This window comes from Larus michahellis, chromosome 1 (assembly GCF_964199755.1).
Source record: "Larus michahellis chromosome 1, bLarMic1.1, whole genome shotgun sequence".
NCBI lineage: Eukaryota > Metazoa > Chordata > Aves > Charadriiformes > Laridae > Larus > Larus michahellis.
In genome coordinates, this window is record NC_133896.1 from 158,024,065 (window position 1) to 158,042,361 (window position 18,297).

The 18,297-nt window shown below is 46.2% G+C and overlaps 1 protein-coding gene and 1 long non-coding RNA gene across 3 annotated transcripts in view; one reads left to right on the plus strand and one right to left on the minus strand.

The window, feature by feature from the left end:
- Positions 1 to 5,098: 5,098 nt before the first annotated feature.
- LOC141732497 (uncharacterized) lies at positions 5,099 to 7,278 on the minus strand. Its single transcript, XR_012584125.1, has 2 exons — positions 7,116 to 7,278; positions 5,099 to 6,554 (listed from the first exon to the last, which is right to left on the minus strand). It is a non-coding gene; the product is annotated as an uncharacterized LOC141732497 (long non-coding RNA).
- The window catches only part of CARS2 (cysteinyl-tRNA synthetase 2, mitochondrial), a 37,657-nt gene continuing 26,388 nt past the window's right edge, over positions 7,029 to 18,297 (plus strand). Inside the window, exons 1-6 of one of the 2 annotated variants that reach the window (XM_074561522.1) lie at positions 7,029 to 7,549; positions 7,628 to 7,678; positions 12,130 to 12,247; positions 15,030 to 15,101; positions 15,686 to 15,791; positions 16,508 to 16,591. In XM_074561522.1, the coding sequence (XP_074417623.1) occupies positions 7,332 to 7,549; positions 7,628 to 7,678; positions 12,130 to 12,247; positions 15,030 to 15,101; positions 15,686 to 15,791; positions 16,508 to 16,591 (649 nt within the window). In that variant the 5' untranslated portion in view covers positions 7,029 to 7,331. The remainder of the gene's footprint in view (positions 7,550 to 7,627; positions 7,679 to 12,129; positions 12,248 to 15,029; positions 15,102 to 15,685; positions 15,792 to 16,507; positions 16,592 to 18,297) is intronic. The other variant, XM_074561516.1, reaches the window with a different exon arrangement.

The window sequence follows — 18,297 nt, forward strand, 5'->3', positions numbered from 1 at the left end:
TCCCCTTACTCACGTTTGGGGAGGGAAGGCGGCGGGGATGGCGGCCGTACCGGCTGGGGGGGGGGGGGAAGTTGTGTGCCGGCGTAGGCGTGGGGAGGCAGCCCCCGCTGCCGGGGGAAGGGAGGGGACGGATACGGGCAGGGGGGAACGGACATGGGCAGGCGGAGGCTCCGGTGAAGTTGTGGGGAGGCTGAGGGGACAGCGCGGGGCCGGGGGAGCGGGGCAAGCTAGGTGCTTTTGCGGTAGGGCACAGACTTCGGGGCAGCCCCTCGCCTTCCGCCGGACTCAGAGCGGAGCAGCCCCGAAGGGCTTCCCGAGGAGGGACAGGCAGAGAGGGAACACACGCAGCGGTGGTGCCGCCGCCACCCCACTCCCGGGGGGGGCAGGGCCGTGCCCGGCGCGGCGCCGGACGCTGAGGAGAAACGCTCCCTCCTTCCTGCCCGCCTCCCTCCTCAGCGGGCAGCCGCAGCCATCACCCCCTCAGCGACTGACACCCGCTCCATCCAATCACCTCTTGCCTGGCGTCCCGCCCCGCCGCTGCCTCGGCCAATCCTCACCAGCGCCGCCGTGACAACGCTGCCCGGGATACCGGCCGCCGCACAAGGGGCGGTAACGTGCGCGCGGGGGGGGGGAGGCGGGGAGGGGGTAGGGGCGGGGCGAAGGATACGCATGCGCAGTCCCCGCAGCGCGGGGAGAAAATGGAGGCGGCCCCAAGCCCGCCGGGATTCGACTACATTTCCCAGCGGTCTCCGGGGCTCGCGCATGCGCGCTGACGGGCCTGCCGCCGTGAGAGGGTTACCGTGAGGGGCGGCCCGGCCCGGCGGAGAGGGTTCCGAGTGGCCCCGGTGAGGAGGAGGGGAAGGGGTACCGGGTACAGTCCTGTGCCAGTCGTGTTCTCCCCGCCAGGGCGATGCGGGGGGCGTGAGGAAGGACCAGGACACCCCGACCCCTCGCCGCGGTGCCGAGGAGGCGGGGCAGGCCCGGGAAGGCCCTCCCCTCCCCGCCTTGGCAGCGGGGCTCCGGTCCCCCCGCCCCACTCCCTCCCGGCACCGGGGCGGGCGCCGAGGGGAGGCGGCGGCCGGCAAGCTCGGTCCCGTCCCGCCCGCGGAGGTTGCATCTCGCCCCTCATTAGGGAGATGCCCTCGCCCGTGCCTGGTGTTCCCTCCTGGGAAGTCCCCGGAGCCCCCAGGCACCTCGTCCCTCCTGGAAAACCTGCCCCGCCTCCAACGAAGCAAAACAACGCGGGCTTTCTGCCTCTTGCATTTAATTTTTTAATTTTTTTTTTTTTAAAACGTCACTGGCAATCCCCTAATTTAGGGGAGACTGACTCATCGTTTCTAAGCGCTCAGACTTGCTGGTACGGTGGTTGTTTATTGAGGTGCTGCTGTTCTGCTGCTCCGTGTAGGGAAGAGGGGGAGCGACGGCCTGACTCAGGACCTCAGCATCTTTAACCCCATCTAAGTGCTCCTGCTGCGGTCATCAACTTGATGTCTGAATGCCCAGACTCTCCTCTTTCAGGGGAGCACAGGCAGCTATTTACTGATCCCTCCAGTGGGAGCCAGGCACTGAAATACTTCTGAGGAGTGGACGCGATACTGTAGACTAAGCCCATTTTGAACTGACCCTGCCCCACTCCTTTGGGCAGGTTTCAGAGGGCAGTTGCTCATTTTCTGAAGATACTTGTAAGTTCTCCGCTCTTTTCTTCACCTTGTTTTCTGTTTCCGTGAGTTCCTGTACATGCTGATGTAAACCTCAAAAACCTGAGGTCTTGCATATGTCAGTTATGATGAGTACTACGGCATCTAGGCAGCACTCCAAGCCAGTGTTTCTGGACCTGTGTGCTCTGGTTTATGGTGGCATCGAGGGGGAGTTGTGTAATGGCAGCAGTAGCCTGGGAGCTCCTATTCTAAATTGTTGGCACCACCTTTGTAGTTACAGCCTGTTTCACCCTTGCCTTGAAGAAGCTGAGCCACTGTCAGCAATTAAAAGTAGTTAACAGTCCCCTGGCTAGTGTAAGAACCCAAGCCAGTAATTATGACTCAGTACGAGGCAAGACATCTAAAAAGAATTCAAATGAGTCCCCAAAAGAGTCGTTCTTGCAAAAAAAGTTAAACACCATTCTAGACACACAGTAGTAATTACACACACAAAGAAGAAATCGGTTTGTAAAAGTACCCTGATAATTTACTAAAGGAGCTTCTATCCCTCCTCCTTATGGACAAAAAAACAATTAGGAAGGTATGACTTTGAAGTGTAGTTGTGGCCTGCTAAGCTTCAGTGATTTGCTCGTAAGTATTGATAGGCTTGGATGCACTGAGGATAGAGAGCTTGGTATCATCTGCCTCTTAAAAATGTCGTCTACTAGATCTTTCTCTGTTAGCCTCTTGTGTTGCCAGAAAAGTGACAGGAAAACAACCCACCATCATCGGACTGCACAAGTCCTACAGAAAGGATGGGACTGAGCTCACTTGAGGATGCATTTAGTATACTCTTTGAAAGTCCCCTTTCACAGTTCCCAAATATGATTCTCAGTGCTTTGTGTAGGGCTGTAATCAAATTTACCTGTACCCAGAAATACCTGTTCTCTGCACCACTCTCTAGGCTCAGCAGCATGTTAGCTATCTTTTTAGGAATCTGGGGGGAAATCAGGTATATACGTACATCTCCAGGTTAGAAAGTTTTGGAAGATGTGGAACTGATGGCCATTGCCCATCACTTCTTTTCCGCTTTCTTTTTCCTTTGGCTTCTTGCCTCTGAACTGCAGTAGGTGAGAGATGGGGGATTTTCAATGGAGTTTCAGTTGTTCTTTTGCATTAGGGGCCTGTTTCTTACTCTGGTGGCGCCCTCACAAGTAGAAGCGTAGGGAATGATTGTCACGTGTCAGAGAAGGAAGGGACTTGTGGGCTTCATTTTCATCCTATTTTCTATACGTCATGGGAGGATAAAATGTGTAACTCTCCTTCTGCTTCCAAGCCCCTTTGCTCTGATTACAAGAAATCTTTCCTGTTTAGAAACCCAAATTTCTGGGTTTTTCAAAAGTTTATTGAGGCTGTTACCTTACTAAAGATCTAGACTCACAGCAGTGGTGATCAAGGGAAGCTATAACCAGATCAGTAACTCACACAACTACTGGGTAACGTACATATTATGTGTGTACATATATAACACATACATAATATAACATATACATATTCTAGTAAGTGTAGTTATTCCAGTCATTATGTTTATTCCAGCTCGTGGGCATAAAGTTCAGAATTCTTAATATGAAGAATGTAAAATCCCAAACCTCCAAACATGTTCCACAAATGCAGATTCTGAATATATGAGGACAGCTGGTATGAGGAATGCTGGCTGCCTTCTTTCTCTTTCTCTGCCTTAGCTGAACACTGCTATGTGAAATACTATGTAATCACTTTCTAATAAGCAGCTGTGTCTCTGTCTATTAGAAAAGATAGTGCCTTCTGATTGTTAGTCGTTATACTTTATAGGTACAGAAGAATTAGATGAGTTATTCCGTCTAATGAATTGCTGTTTCTGCACCATTTAATAGCTTAATCCCTCTTTTCTACTGTTACATACAGGGTGGTGGGTTTTTGTTTGTTTGTTTATTCTTTATGAGGCTAAGTTCATATTTACCTGGGTGATGATAATAGAACTTTACAAGTCTATTCATTTTGCTTATGGTGGAAGGTTTTGAAACAAAACTGCAAAAGGTTAACAGGCAAGATGAGCAGAGCTGAGGTTTGCAAGTATGAAGACCAGCAGAGAAGTCACAGTTCACACTTTCACGCAATATGCATTGTCTGCGCAGTGGGCAGTGTACACCATTTACAGATATTTGGGCCAAAAATACCTGTTTGTGTCAGCAAATTATGTTGCATTAATGGAGTCTGAAATCTGGAAAACAAATCTAGCTGAATTAGTCCTTCTTCTGCTTCCCAATAAAGGCTCAAGAACTTCACAAACTTCCCAAACACTTACGTAACGTAGGCCTGCCACTCTAAATTTTTTTTTTTTTTTTAGGTCAAGTCCTGTTTAAGAAAACAGATATTTCACTGGATACAGCTCCTCATCTCTTCCTCTGCTTGCCCCGCGACTGTTGTACTCACTGCCTTTTTTCACATCTGTTTTCTGGCTGCTGCCATCTCTTTCTTCCACCTGTTGCATCTAGTGAGCTGAAACAGCGCTGGCGTTAAAGGCGAGCGAAAAATTCAGATTGGAACTAGTAATTGTGCGTTGCAGCACAGGGCCAAGGCAGAAGTGCATCTGAGTTGCGCCAACGTGGAGTCAGCACAGACCAAGGGGAGCTTATTCCACAGGCTCCACATTCTCACAGTGAGTTCGAGAGAGATGCACCTCAACCACTGGAAACCACTGACAAAGACACCAATCCAACCCCTGGCCAAATTCGTACCAGCCCTCGGGCTTGTTTCTGTAAACCGTGGCACAGGACCCAAATACTTCTGATGAAAACCAGGCAGTGTTTGTTAGAGGTAGGTTGTCTGAACAATAGTAGACGGTGCTAAAAACTCAGGGTCCAGTCTGCTAGGCTTTTGATAAAAGCAGGAAAGTTTACTTTGTTCTTTTATGTTCACCAATGAAATTTCTTTTGCAGTTTTACTTCATTTCCCCAGAATCGCTCTTTTAGAACAGGGGTCTCAAGATGATTTCTCTAAAACATACTCTTCACTTTGTGTGTATTTGTGGGAATGCCACTCAACATTTTCAACATTTCTGAGTTCTTCTACTCCACGTGGAAGCAGAGATGAATCTCCTGATGGAGGCAGAAAATCCTTTGCTGCTACACTACCTCTTTGGTAGACAACTATAATTTCATTCCACATGCCCCCAGGCCAGGAATAAGGGTATCGGGAAAGGAAGTAGTTATAAGCGGCATAAGTAGAGGTGTGCTTACAGCCATAGACTGATTGTTTCTAAGAACGTTGGTATTTTTAAAATACATAATTTATGGTTCTAATCCATCAGGATTAGTATTGCTTTTCATTTGAAACTGTATTTGTTTGGTACTTCAGTACTTACAGAATACTTTCCACCATTCCATTGAATTTATTCTAGTGCATTAAAACAAATCTCAAGCTTGAACAATGTTAACTGTTTATTTCAGCCATTTAATAATTTCCTGCCCTCAGAAAATAATGTTTTATAGCAGGACATAGAGGTTTCTGGACGAGATGCTAAAAGCCAGTCTGGACAACACAGACTATCAGCACAGCCTTCTGAAACCACCAGGGAAAGGAAGAGCTCCTCCATTCCTCTGATCTGTTGACAGTTTCATCCACGATAGCTAAACCTGGAATTAAGGCTAACAAACATCCATTGTTACTTACTATTGAGTTGGACTCTGTCAAAAGTGCTTGGCACCGTACAGAACAAAGAAGACAACAGCATTAATGACAACTCTTAACAGGATGTGTGTTCAACGGCAAGGACATCAAAACCGGCTCACTATGTATGGAAACTGAAATAATTGGCTTGAGAAGCTTCCCGAGAAACATATAAAGCAAACATTTACAAAGGTTGTCGGATGGTGTCTTTGGTTTCATCCTAGCTAGTCTCAAATTAGCAAGCCTGTAAAATAAGTTGCTTATTTGATCAAAAAGTTAAGATTGTTAAATGAAAAATATTGTGGAAAGTGCATATTAAGAAAAAAAAAAAAAGGAAACATTTGTCGCTGGTAGGGTTTCATATCTGATACTCCCTAAAATGAAGCAAGATGTAGACCGTGATCTATCATTATGTAAAAGCAATGATTTTAAATGATCATATTACATATGAGGAAAAAAAGCCCAAACCTATCAAACCTGTCCCTGGCAGAGAGAAGAGGAAACAACACAAGGACTTCTGTGAGGCGGCTCACCGCAGGCAGACCTATTCCCTGCAGCGCCCACGTGAGAAAGGCTGTGATCCCTCCGTATTACCTTCCTCCCACAGGCCAAGGGGACGCTTCAGTGGGTGAGTAACGCAATGGTTGGGGACACCTGAAAAGGCTCTGCTCTGGACAGGCTGCTTAGGGGCTGGTACGGAGGAGGAGAGCCAGGAGTGGGGCAGGCAGCAGGAACCGACAGATCACTCCCTCTTCTCCTGCAAGAGCAAGGGTGGTCGCAACCAGAGCTACTCAACTTCAAGATGTGCCAAGAGGATGCTTCCTAAAACACGGCAGTGGGCCTACAACCCTCCTTGTGCCAAAGGATGGAGGTGAGGTGGGTTCACAGAGGCCGGGGAAATTAATGGTAGAGGAATCTACCAAGGCAGAGTAAAAAAACTGGGGGTGGGAACAACCCCAAAGCATTCAGCTGTGGAAGTCATCTGGTCGGAAGCTGGGAGAGAAGCAGGGAAAATATTGGATATGAACTTGTGGAATCCTCATTTGTTTCCTTGGTACCGGCTCAGAGTTACTTCTGGAAACAAGATGCTAGTTAAAAAACTTTTGGCAGCCCAGTGCCCATTCCATTACACTGTTATTCACTGTAGTTAAGTAGCTCATAGTTTCCAAACTAGGTCAAGGCGCTGCAGCTACATTTCCTCAGTATGCTCTGAAAGAAAAAGAAAATAAATAACCCACAGCGAGGATGAGAGAAGCATCACCAGGAAACACACGTCCTTTGCTTGTCCTGACGCTGGAAAGGAAGCGGACCTTGACACGCAGCCGGCTAACATGCTGGGTACCGCACTGAGCGTCAGCTCATGTCATTTTTGGAAGCATCTGAGACTCGGAAGGACTTTACCCAGGTCCATACAAACAGGGGCGCAGGAGTGGGTTTTTCTGAAGCTCTGATTTATGGAACGCAGTGCAGGATCCTGACGTCGCGCTGCCCTGACGGAGGTCGGCAGGCTGCCTGTTCTTCCTGGACCTGCCAGGCACCGCGGAACAGAGCCGGCCCCGCTCGACCCACCCGACTGGACCCGGCAGCGATCATTTTGTTAAATTATCATCTATTTCCTACAGGCACCCCCACTAAAAACCTCCTTAAGAAGGAACCCGGCGCCACTGCGGTCACCCCGAGGCACAAGGCTGGAGGCGCGCTATTTCGGCCCAAATTCAAGCGGAGGCCCCCGTCCCGCACCCCCGGGGCTCCCCATCCCGCCGGACTCACCGCGGGGCCTCTCCGGGGAACGACCGTCCCGGCGAGAGGCGGCCCTGCCCGCCGGCCCCTCCTCTTCCTGCCGCTCCGCCTGTACCTACCCCCGTCGCCGGCTGTTTCCCGGCACAGGCGGCGAACAGGCGCGGAGGATTGTGCGCGCCCCCCTCGTCCCCTCCCCGCCGAGAGGCGGAGCCGCCGGTTCCCCGCCCGCGGCCGGGGGCTGTGGCCATGGCCGTGGCCATGCTGCGCGGAGCGGCGGCGGCGGCCCGGCGATGGGGCCCTGTCCCCGGCGGGGGGAGGGCGACGGGGACGCGGGGGTGTCGGGGCGCGGCGCGGCGGCGGGAATGGGTGCCGCCGGCCGGGCGGGACAGCGGGATCGTGGCTTACAACAGCCGGAGCCGGAGCAAGGAGCCGCTCGTACTGGCCACGGAAGGAGTGGCCACCTGGTAGCGACGGGCGGCGGGGCCGGGGGCGGGGCGGGGGCCGTGGGGTGACGCGTACGGTTTGACTTCCCCTCTCCGCAGGTACAGCTGCGGGCCGACGGTGTACGACCGGGCGCACCTCGGGCACGCCTGGTGAGTCGCGGCTGTCCCCAAGCGCGGAGGGAAGGTGGTGGTCGTGGTGGGGGGTGGCCCGTCCTGCGTGGGCATGGCGTGACAGACCCCCATGTCTCGTGACAGAGCCTATGTCTGGGTCAGACCCCATGTCTGGTGGCAGACCCCACGTCCGGGTGGCAGACCCCATGTCTGGTGACAGACCCCATATTTGGTGACAAAGCCTGCATACAGGTACAGATCCGATGTCTGGGTGAGATGCCATGTCTGGTGACAGCCCCTGCATCTGGGTGACAGACCCCATGTCTGGTGACAGACCCCGCCAGGGGAAGCACAAAGGGATCATAGAATCGTAGAATTGCCTAGGTTGGAAGGGACCTTTCAGAGCTTCGAGTCCAACCATCAATGAGCTGTTGGTCCAGCTCATCCAGAAAGAGACAATTCCGGGGTGGAAAGTGTCAGGACGGCGTGCTTTTTTTCTGCTAGTCAGGGTGAGTTATTCCAAATTGTCTTGGCAGAACGTGACCTCCCATTGGGAGGAGTTGGGGATCGGGAGCTGAGCCATGTGCTATCCCTGTGAAACGGTAGTTCTGCCTTGAATGGAGTTGGGGCACTCTGTTGGGACCCAGGAAAAGCCATCCAGCGTTGACTATTAAAAAGGTGCTTTTAAGGTTAACAGTTAAAATGTCAGTTCTTAAATGTTGGAGGGCCCAGGTAACTTAAAGGCCTTTTTGTATAGTAACAGTTCAGTGGCTTATTGTGTTTAAAAAAAAATAAAACCCCAAAACAGCACAGCATTTTCTCCATAGCTCATTAGGATAATTGCAGTAATAAACCAGCTTCTTAAATACTTTAAATACACCGGAGAAGGTTGCTGCCAGTTGTTCGTAAGCGCAGCCAATGGGAGGATGTGTGGCATGCGTACAGGTTTCTGCGGAGCTGGTGGGAGCTGCAGCAGCTCAGCTGCTCTTCAGCTCCTGTCCCCGAATTCTTGAAAGAGCAAGATACATTGGGCTCTTTGGAAGAGACGGAGTTTCTCGGATAATTGCCATCTGTGTGAAGATCAGACGCTGTATATTTGAGTAATTCCCTTTTAATGTAGGGCATCTCACAGCTTCTGGTCCCATCCCAACTTCGTTCAGAAGCTTGTGTTGAATTTTGCTCAGTGTTGAGTGATGGCAGTACTGCATACCTGCTCCTTCTCTCTGTAAAACGGAGGTTTTAAAATACCAGTCACGTAAAAATACTCTCCTTAAACGCTGCTGCACTGTTGTGTGTATGTGATGGTGTCTTTCTCCTCCTTGCTTTTGCCCAGTCTTAGCAGAAAACTAACTTAGCTTTTTACTGGTGATCTAAAAATCAAGAAAATGGTATCTTGAATTATTTTGTTTGTACTTCATAGAATCATAGAATTGCCTAGGTTGGAAGGGACCTTTCAGATCATCTAGTCCAACCATCAACCTAACTCTGACTAAACCGTATCTCTAAGCACTATGTCTTTCTTAGTGCCTTCAGGGGAAGTTTAATATTTAAAAAAAAAAGTCATAGCAATTTGTGTATTTAAATCTACAGTTATTGTAATACAGGCTATGTTACAGTTTACCTTGAAATAATTACAATTTAAAGTCATTGCTTGAGAGCAACTGCATAAAAAGATGCTAATACATTTCTTTTATCACTCAGAGGAGGTTCTCTAGTACAGTAGGGCCTGCCTTCCCTGACGTGGTGTAAAGGGGAGGGAATTGCAGAATTATTTCCCTCCTAAGGAGTACAAGTGCATCTAGAGCACAATGTTTATAGAGGTGGATAATTTCACCTTTTGGTCTTGCCGCTCTCTGTGGCTTTTGGATGTCTGTTTTTGCTAGTGGTTCTCTTTGTTCTCCTGCCTTCAGGCTCTTTTGATTAAAGGAGGGATTAGGAACGCCTTGCTCGCCCTGCCTGTTCTCTTACCCATCTCTTCTCATCCTATGTCTAAACTAACAATTTCAAGCTTTCCTGATGTGGAGGTTTGCCATGTGTCTGTGCCTGTGTGGCACACTGAAGAGGCTTTGACCTCTTCACTTGCCGGTTTAGGAAAGAACTGTTAGGGTGAATATCACTTTTGGAGTGGTGTATTATGCAGATAAGTGGCTGTGTTACACTCTTTCTGCTGCCTCTTCATTGCCTTCATGTGTTGTTCCTGTAGGGCTGTTGTGCAGGGAGATGCCTGGGCTGAAGACCACCTTCTTCTCTCTCTTCTGACCAGTTAAACCCTCCAACATGTGAGGAGTTGGCTGTTCCATCCCTGCATCTGTGGTCTTGCCCGTGTCAGTGTTGACATCCTGTTACTTATCTGATTTGTTCAGGATGGTGGAACAATCTTGATTGTGTGTATATATATATATATCTATGTATATATATTTTTTTTTAATTGTGTATTTTTTCCCCAATATGTCTAACTGTAGAGCTTTGGTAGGCACAATTGAAGAGCATGCTGCTGTTGGGGGTCTACAGGCCTGGAGAGCACTGGGAAAGAGCATGAGGTCAAATGGGGTGATGGCTGTTGCTACCATGCCGCTCTTGTAAAATACTATTGTTTTGTCGCACTCTTGCAACATGTTATCATTAGAATTCCTTTTTTCCTGTTCTTTTTACATTTGACTTGGGACAGGTAATAATGCAGAAAGGAATAATGGAAATGAGCTTGAGATCCTTGAGAAGAATTTGAAAATAATGGCGTTATTATTTTTCTCCCCTCCTCCTTCCCCTCCACAAGGATTTCTTATTTCTCTAAATAACCCAACTTTCTCTACTATCTTTTGCTTCCAGACTTCAAAACAGGTGCTCTGTATGCCTTGATACAATATCCAAAACTTATTCTGTATAAAGAAAGAAATCATATGTGCAGATAGCGCCACCTTTTCCCTCAGCTCTGAGGCTGGCCTCAGTCATGCTGGTGTGACATCCAGGTTCCTGGCTGAATGCTTGAATGTAAGAGTAAACCCAAGCACGAGAGGAGATTTCATTCAGTCCCTTGTGCCTGCTCTGCCCCTACCCTGATATTGACAGTCTGTTATTTATTTTCTTTTCAGTCCTGAAGTGGTAAGGATCCTGCTTTCTTAGGTGTCAGGAGATCCGCTCTGGCTCTTGCAGTGTTTCTTCCATCAATTGGAAGATCAGAGGAGAGGGAACAGTGCAAAATTTGCATCTGCTCTGCGAACTAGGGCCGCAGGGCAGTTAAATCTGATATCAGGCTTTTGGTGCTGGCATTCTTCCTCTGAATGGGGTCCAAAGACCAATTTAATATTCTTATGGAATCGTGTCACCACATTAGATGGGCATTACTTCCCGTGAGCTGGTGTTCATTAAAAACTATCTCCCTGGCAGCACGTGCCACCTTTCACAAAGCTGTTTTCAACTTGGGCATAATGCAAACAACAACAGCAAAAAGTATTTTTCTTCATCAAGATATTACACGTCTGTAAACTTGAACCTTAATGCCACCTGGTCTCTGCAGCTAAGGGGAAGGATGCAAACACATTTCCAGTATTTGCTTACACTTTTTTTTGCTCTGACAGCCACGGGAGTTCAGTGCAGTGCTGCGGGTGAAATGGGAACCCGTAGGTCTGCAAGTCTCCTTTCAGGCTCCATTTTCTCCAAAGCCAGCACAGGCTGAGGATTCTCATCACCTTGCGGGGCATACCCAGAGCATCTGGTCACCTTCTAGTATCTCACCTAATTGGGTTTTACTCAGTCAAAGGGTGTTTTGAGGATTACGAGCGAAGAGTCTGTGAGCAGCAGAAGGGGCTGCCACAGCCCCGTGCAGCCTGTAGATACATCAGTCTATCAGCACTCAATACTCTGTTTTGTGGTGAAGAGCCCCAGTAATTTTGAAAATTTTTTCTCAAGTGTAAATAAAACAAAATAACCCCCCGAGCAGCTTTTCTTTGCAATCAGAAAAGATCTGTGGTGGTGTGTGAATGGAATAGTTTATTGTTGGCTGGTAACTGTAGTTGTTACTTCACCCCAAGCAAAAGTTCGTTTGAACCCTGTTTTGTTTCTCCCTGTTCTTCTGCCCTGTGGCTTTTGAAAACCTGTTAGAATATACAAAGCCCGAGGGATGTATTTCAAGAATATCTGATCTGTGTGTCTCTTTGTAGTGTTTGCTTTGGGAGAACCTCCTGGCTCACGCGTAGCTTCCTGTCGCACTTCAGTGCTTGAATAACGAGATGCAACAAAAGAAAACACTCAGAAAATTTGATGTAATGTGTCGCTAATGCCAGAAGAGGGTAGGCCAGTTCAAGGGAAATTTGCTTGACTTTTGTGCAGGTGGTAACTGGTTTTGGAAAAGCACTTTATGCACTTAGGACCTTGTCATTGCAAGTGTTGGGGTATTTAGATTGTCCCTGCAGCTGTTAGTGCTGTTGGTTATTTTTGTTTTAAGTTTATTCTTGCTACTGCCTGTTTATAAGCTCATGTTTTTTCTCTTCCAGCTCCTATGTTAAGTTTGATATAATTCGAAGGATAATGACCAGGTTTTTTGGAATTGAAGTAATCATGGTGATGGGGATCACCGACATAGATGACAAGATAATAAAAAGAGCCAATGAGGTAGGTGTTTGCTGCAGTCTTTGACCCAAACATTTGGTATTTTCTACAGCTGCTTACATAGGAAAATTAATCTGGGTTGAGGTTTTTTTTTAATAGAGTTTTGTTTGTTTTAATTAGTAGATAATCAATGTTGAGATTTCTGGTCGCCTGGCATGGTTGTTGTGGGGCTGGGATTCCGGAGTGCGTGGCGTTGAGAGCTGTGTGGAGGTAGATGGGTGCAGAGCTGTGGGAGGGGGAGACCTGCCCTTGTCCCCTGCCTGGGAGGCCAGCAGGGAACAAAAAGCCAGGGTGTATGTATCCTCAGCACAGCTGCAGAATATCTTATCCCAAAAGCAACCCAAAACATGGCAGCCAATAAGCTTCTGGCCGTGTTCTGGAGGAGCACTGCATGCCATCGATGGTTAAATACAGTATATATAGCATTGCCACGGGGGAGACTGGGAGTGGTTCCCGCAAGGTGCGACATCAGCGCCTTGAAAAGCTTTATCAGTCTTGTCCAAGTTCGTCACCTACGTGAAGGTTGACACTGAGTGTATGGGTAAGTCTTGGTAAGACCAGGGCCTGGTGGCTGGATTAATATTAAAAAAATACAATAAAGAATAAAAAAACCCAACACAGCCAAACCTTTCACTGAATTCTCAGGGTTGTTGGCCTAATTAAAGATTTTATGGTTATAAGTGGTTCTCAGTTGGATTTTAATCAGACTTTTTTTACCAGCTGAGCTTGGTGAATGACTATTCCAATTCTTTTTTCTTTTTTCTTCTTTTTTCTTTTTTCTTCTTTTTTCTTCTTTTTTCTTTTTTCTTCTTTTTTCTTTTTTCTTCTTTTTTCTTTTTTCTTCTTTTTTCCCTTTTTCTTCTTTTTTCCCTCTTTCCCTCTTTCCCCCCTTTCCCCCCCCCTTTCCCCCCGCCTTTTCCCTTATTTTTCGACACTAAAATACCAAGAATGCATTCTGGATTTTGAAGTTGGTTTTCTTTTTTTAAGTATTATATAGTTTTTTAAAAAATCTGTAAGTCATGTCTTCTGGATCATAAATGAATGTGTTGGATCAAATTGCAGTTGCGAGCTTTAAGCTGGTTTCTTGGAGCCAGAGAATTTGACAGCTGTCATTTTTATTTAATCTTTAAGTAAACAGTTACTATTGCTGTTAAATATAGGACTCTACCTTCAAAAGAATACTAGCATGGTGCTCTTGTAGAAATACGTGTTTTTTCCCGTGGTCCATTTGCTTGCATTTTTTTAAGGCAGTAGGCCATCTTTAAAAAAATACTGCATTTTAAATCTATAAATGCGCATTTTAAAATTTTTCCTTATTGACAGAATATTATGGAGATATTACGTTTGAGGGGTGGAAAACGACGTGGTGTTTTAAAAGAACTTGTGTTTATTTACATTCTTTGGTTCTATGAAGAAAGATTTTTGTGGCTTTTTCGTAGCTTTTTGAAAAGCCTGCTCTGCTCTCTGTGTTTCATTTGGACGCCCAAGGCCTCTACCTGTGTGGTTTCTTGAACTGGGGGGCCCAGAACTGGACACAGTACTCCAGATCTGGCCTCATCAGGGCAGAGTAGAGGGGGAGGGTGACCTCTTTGTGTTTTGGACATCCATCTGGACAGGAGGAATTTCCCTGTCTTCCTCCTGTGGGCACTTTTGTCTTCCCATTGATCCAACAAGCAGGTGAGCTGTCTGGGGAGATGAGTCCCATGGCTGGGTCTGTAAGAGCGCTCTCTCGGGTCTGTAGGCAGAAGCATGCCTTCGTTTCTCAGTGCTGGGCACCTTCCTTGTTTCATTGCTCAATCTAGTCTGTCTTCACCAGAACTCCTGCCTTATCCAGGAACTTGTCCCACCTGTGCTCTGAAAATCGGACCCCTTAAAGATGCTCCAGTAATGAATTGGAAGTGATGAAACTGGATTTGTTTTGTTAATGCTTCAGTTACCTGCAAGCTGGAGAGACTGACAGTATGTTGTCTGCTCCCCAGTAGGTTCTCCACAGAGAAGATGTAAAAGCTCGCGTTTGAACCACTTTGATGGCATGCTTTTGCTTGCTAGGGCAGGTTTTGCTGTCTTGCACCTTTCAAGTCCTGTCCTCTTCTGAATATTTGAGAACAAGTATCTTATTGCGTGCAAGTTGTCCCTTTCCTTTCGGGTTGCACTTTCTCGTTACTTTTGCGTGTGTCCCTGTTCCTGTCCATCGCCCTGTGAATGAGAAATATGGAGAAGGTGCTTGAGAAGTGCTGCACTTGGCAAAGGGCGGGACTCATGCTCAGTTCATTTTCCCTGATTGTCCTGAGATCTATGAGTAACCATGATCAGCCGAAATAGCTTATTTTTCTTAATCACTGAAAATTAATATCCTGTCTCATCCTGCAAGTCTCTGATCTGTCTTTCTGACATGTAGGTGGAATTGGTGTCCCCTGCCAATAAGTTGAATGAATTTCATGTCCCATGTACTGTAGTATATCTTGTCACTGGAAATGGAAGACCATCTCAAGAGGAAAATAATGAGGGAGGGAAGGAGTTCGTTACTTTAATCTTTGGTTGTTTTCTCTTAAAAGTAGTATTTCATTTATGCTTCTGAATTGCCAAAATATTAATACATATCTATTAAGTTATTTATAACTTACATCTCCTCCCCGTGAATGTTAGATTAATAAGCCTTTTTGGCTCTTTACCTTGGGGGCTCTGTAAGTCTTCCAATTAGCTATTAACTGTCTGATAAAAGATTGCAATATTTCATATTATTACTTTGATTTATGATTTACTAATCTGCTTCTTTCTTTTTCAGATGAATATATCGCCACTAGCTCTTGCTCGTATTTATGAAGAAGACTTTAAGCAAGATATGGCTGCCTTAAAGGTACAGATACCCGAGCTTCTAAATTTAGGAGCATTTTAAAGCAATTATTTTGTTAAGGAATCTGACTTTAACAGTTTGATATGAAAAAATAAATTGATTGCTTATGTGATGAAGTGTTGCTTGGAAACAGTACTGATTTACCTTTTGGTTTTTCTAGAAAGATATTGCACACCTTTTGAGTAAGGAAATGGGGGGAGAGGCAAGCCCTAGCTTTGGAATGAGCACGTTAAATTTCTTTAGGAACATAATTTTTTTACCCGATGCAATAGAGCCTTGGTTCATCGATAAAAACATCAAATATTCTTTAATTGACTTCAAGTGACTTTGCTTCTTGTGCAGAATACTTCTCAAAAGCAGGGAGTAAGGAACTGGGAAAAGTTAGTGGATTTTTTTTGCCACCCCTCAAATTTTTTTTGTGTGTATTATCTTAATGCTGATTATGACCTTTTAAAGATACTTGCAACATTTTTATTGAAAGATAAAATTGAAGAGAATGTTCTTTAAAGTTTGTTTCTTAGATTGAAACACTTGTCAGCAGTGTGTTTCATACAGGCTAACGAGATGTTACTCTTTCTTTGTTTAAGGTCCTTCCTCCTACAGTATACATGAGAGTGACTGACAATATTCCTCAGATAATTTCCTTTATAAAAACAATAATTGATAGTGGACAAGCTTATGCAACCTCGCAAGGTAAGACTTGTAGCAAGGCAACTCCTTGTTCAGCGCACGCACAGGAAATCGGCGCTCTTAGTAATCCTGTTCTGGGATCAGATGAGATACCCTGCGCCAGGCTTTCCTTCTGTTGATTAACAGACAGGGTGTGAGCAACTCGTTTGTGATGACATGAGTGGGCAGAACAACTGTTACTCAATTTCTGAGTTAAATGTAGCTCATTAGTTAATATAATTGCTGACTGTAACGAATTGCTATCTAAGCTTCTGTGGGGAAGTCCAGGCATGGCTTCTACAAGAGGGTTGGGGGAAGCTCTTAGCTCTAAACAGGAGGTGCTTTAGGAGACGTGCCTGCAAAGCACAATGCATGGATCCTTTTTTAAGCAGAGCTGGTGGTTGTAGGAGCATTCGAGTGCATTATAACTGGAGTAGCAGTAGGCCACGATTGTCGGAGAGGGGACTGCTGATTGTGCATGGGCAGGGAAGAACCTGGGGACATTTCCAGAATACAAATTTATCCTATGAGCAGAATGAGCACGTGCAGTGAGGTTGCAGAAAAGCTGGTAACATGGAAACATGTGCTACTAGTTTTTCAGTATTTCTGAATTTGTAAATTGTAATTTCAAATGGGAGTTGAAAGGCGTTTTGTTTTGTTTTGCTTTCATGGAAATGTTCCCTCTTCATCATGAACGCATCCCATCTTTGCTATAAAACTGAACATTTCTTTTCTATTAGGCAATGTTTATTTTGATGTTAAGTCTTGGGGAAAAAGATACGGAGTATTAACTACTATTCATCCTGATAGCCAAGATGAAGCAGGTATGTTCATGGCACCAACTTGTTTGTATTAATGCATTGTCGTAGCTCTTGATGTATCTATGCATAAACCTTCATTCAACAGTCTGAAAGAGTTTTCTAACCTATTGTGTATAACCAGCTTTTTAATTAATTAAGACCTCTTTTTTTTCTTCAGTTATTTATTGAGCCACTCACTGTTGCCAGTGCAAGAGGAAATTTAGCGGTCGCTTTTCATGCTTGCTTCCCTGTATACCTTTGTTCTGGTACCTTAGAACAATTAAGATTCTTAATTTTATTTAAATACTTGGGAGTGGTACATACAAACTTCAGAGTCAGGTGGTGGTCTCAGCCGTTGCAGTAGCCTGCAGTGAGATAGTCAAGAGTAAATGCAGGGGAACGTCATCTACTGTGTTATTCTTTGGACAGTTGCACCCTTTTCTTGTATGCTATCCAGATGAATTTGCTTCTTTCCTTACTTACTGCTGGACTGCTGCTAAACAGCCTATTTGTGTGAGGGTGAGCAATCTCTTGATAGGCTGTGCTAAAGCATGCCCATACCCTTGGCTGGGAGTTTTCCACTGCGGTTGTCCAGTTGTTGAGCAGGATTGCTGACTGTAAGTTGGGTCTGATCAGGTCTTTGCATCGGAGAATTTGATGCAGGTCTCCTGCATCCTTTGTACGCTGAAGTTCAAAAATTCTTCATTGAAAAAAAATCATCTGTTTGCAATTACCAAAACTGCCTGGCAGGCTGATGCTCAGGTGAATTGCAGCCAGAAAGAAACTTCTCACAGCTCCACTCTGGAGTTGTTCCAGCATTACAACTCGCAGAGGGAATGCGTTTTGTCGACAGTTATTTAGAGGTAGTTACTGACTGCAAAGGCAGCCAGCAGGCTACTGGGCTGCACTGGGAAGAACATTGCTAGCAGGTCAAAGGAGGTGATCCTTCTTCTCTGCTCGGCACTGATGAGACACATCTGGAGTACTGGGTCCGGAGCTGGGCTCCCCAGTACAAGAGAGACACGGGCATACCGGAGAGAGGCCAGCGAAGGGCCACGAATACAATGAAGGTACTGGAGCATCTTTCATATGAGAAAAGGCTGAGAGAGCTGGGACTGCTCAGGCTGGAGAAGAGAAGGCTTGGGGCATCTTACCCCTGTGTACAAATACCTGATGGGGGAAGTAAAGAAGATGGAGCCAGGCTCTTAGTGGTGCTTGATGACAAGACAAGAGGCATTGGTCACATCCTGAAACACAGGAAATTCAATTTAAAGCTAAGAACAACCTTTTTTCACTCTGAGGATGGTTAACACAAGAACATGTTGCCCAGAGAGGCTGCGGAGTCTCCATCCTTGGAGATGTTCAAAATCCCGTGGGACACTGTCCTGGGCAGCCTGCTGTAGCTGAACCTGCTCTGAGCAAGGGGTTGGACTAGATGATCTCGAGGTGCCTTCCAGCCTCAACTGTGACTGATGATGTGTGTTACCCTATTTCCTCTCCTGTCACTTATAACTAAATTTAATGTTATTTCTAAAGATTTTGACTGTTGTTCTGTTGTTCAGATCATAACCGAGAAGATGAAGAATGCTTTTTTTTCCTCTTTTTTTTTTTTAGCAGTTTACTCAAAAAAGGGAAGAGGGGCACAGAGTCAACAGATACTGGTCAGCCAGAGCTTGGCAAAGTAGTGAAAGAGCCAAGATGGAGATTCAGTGGATAAAACTAGGGTTATA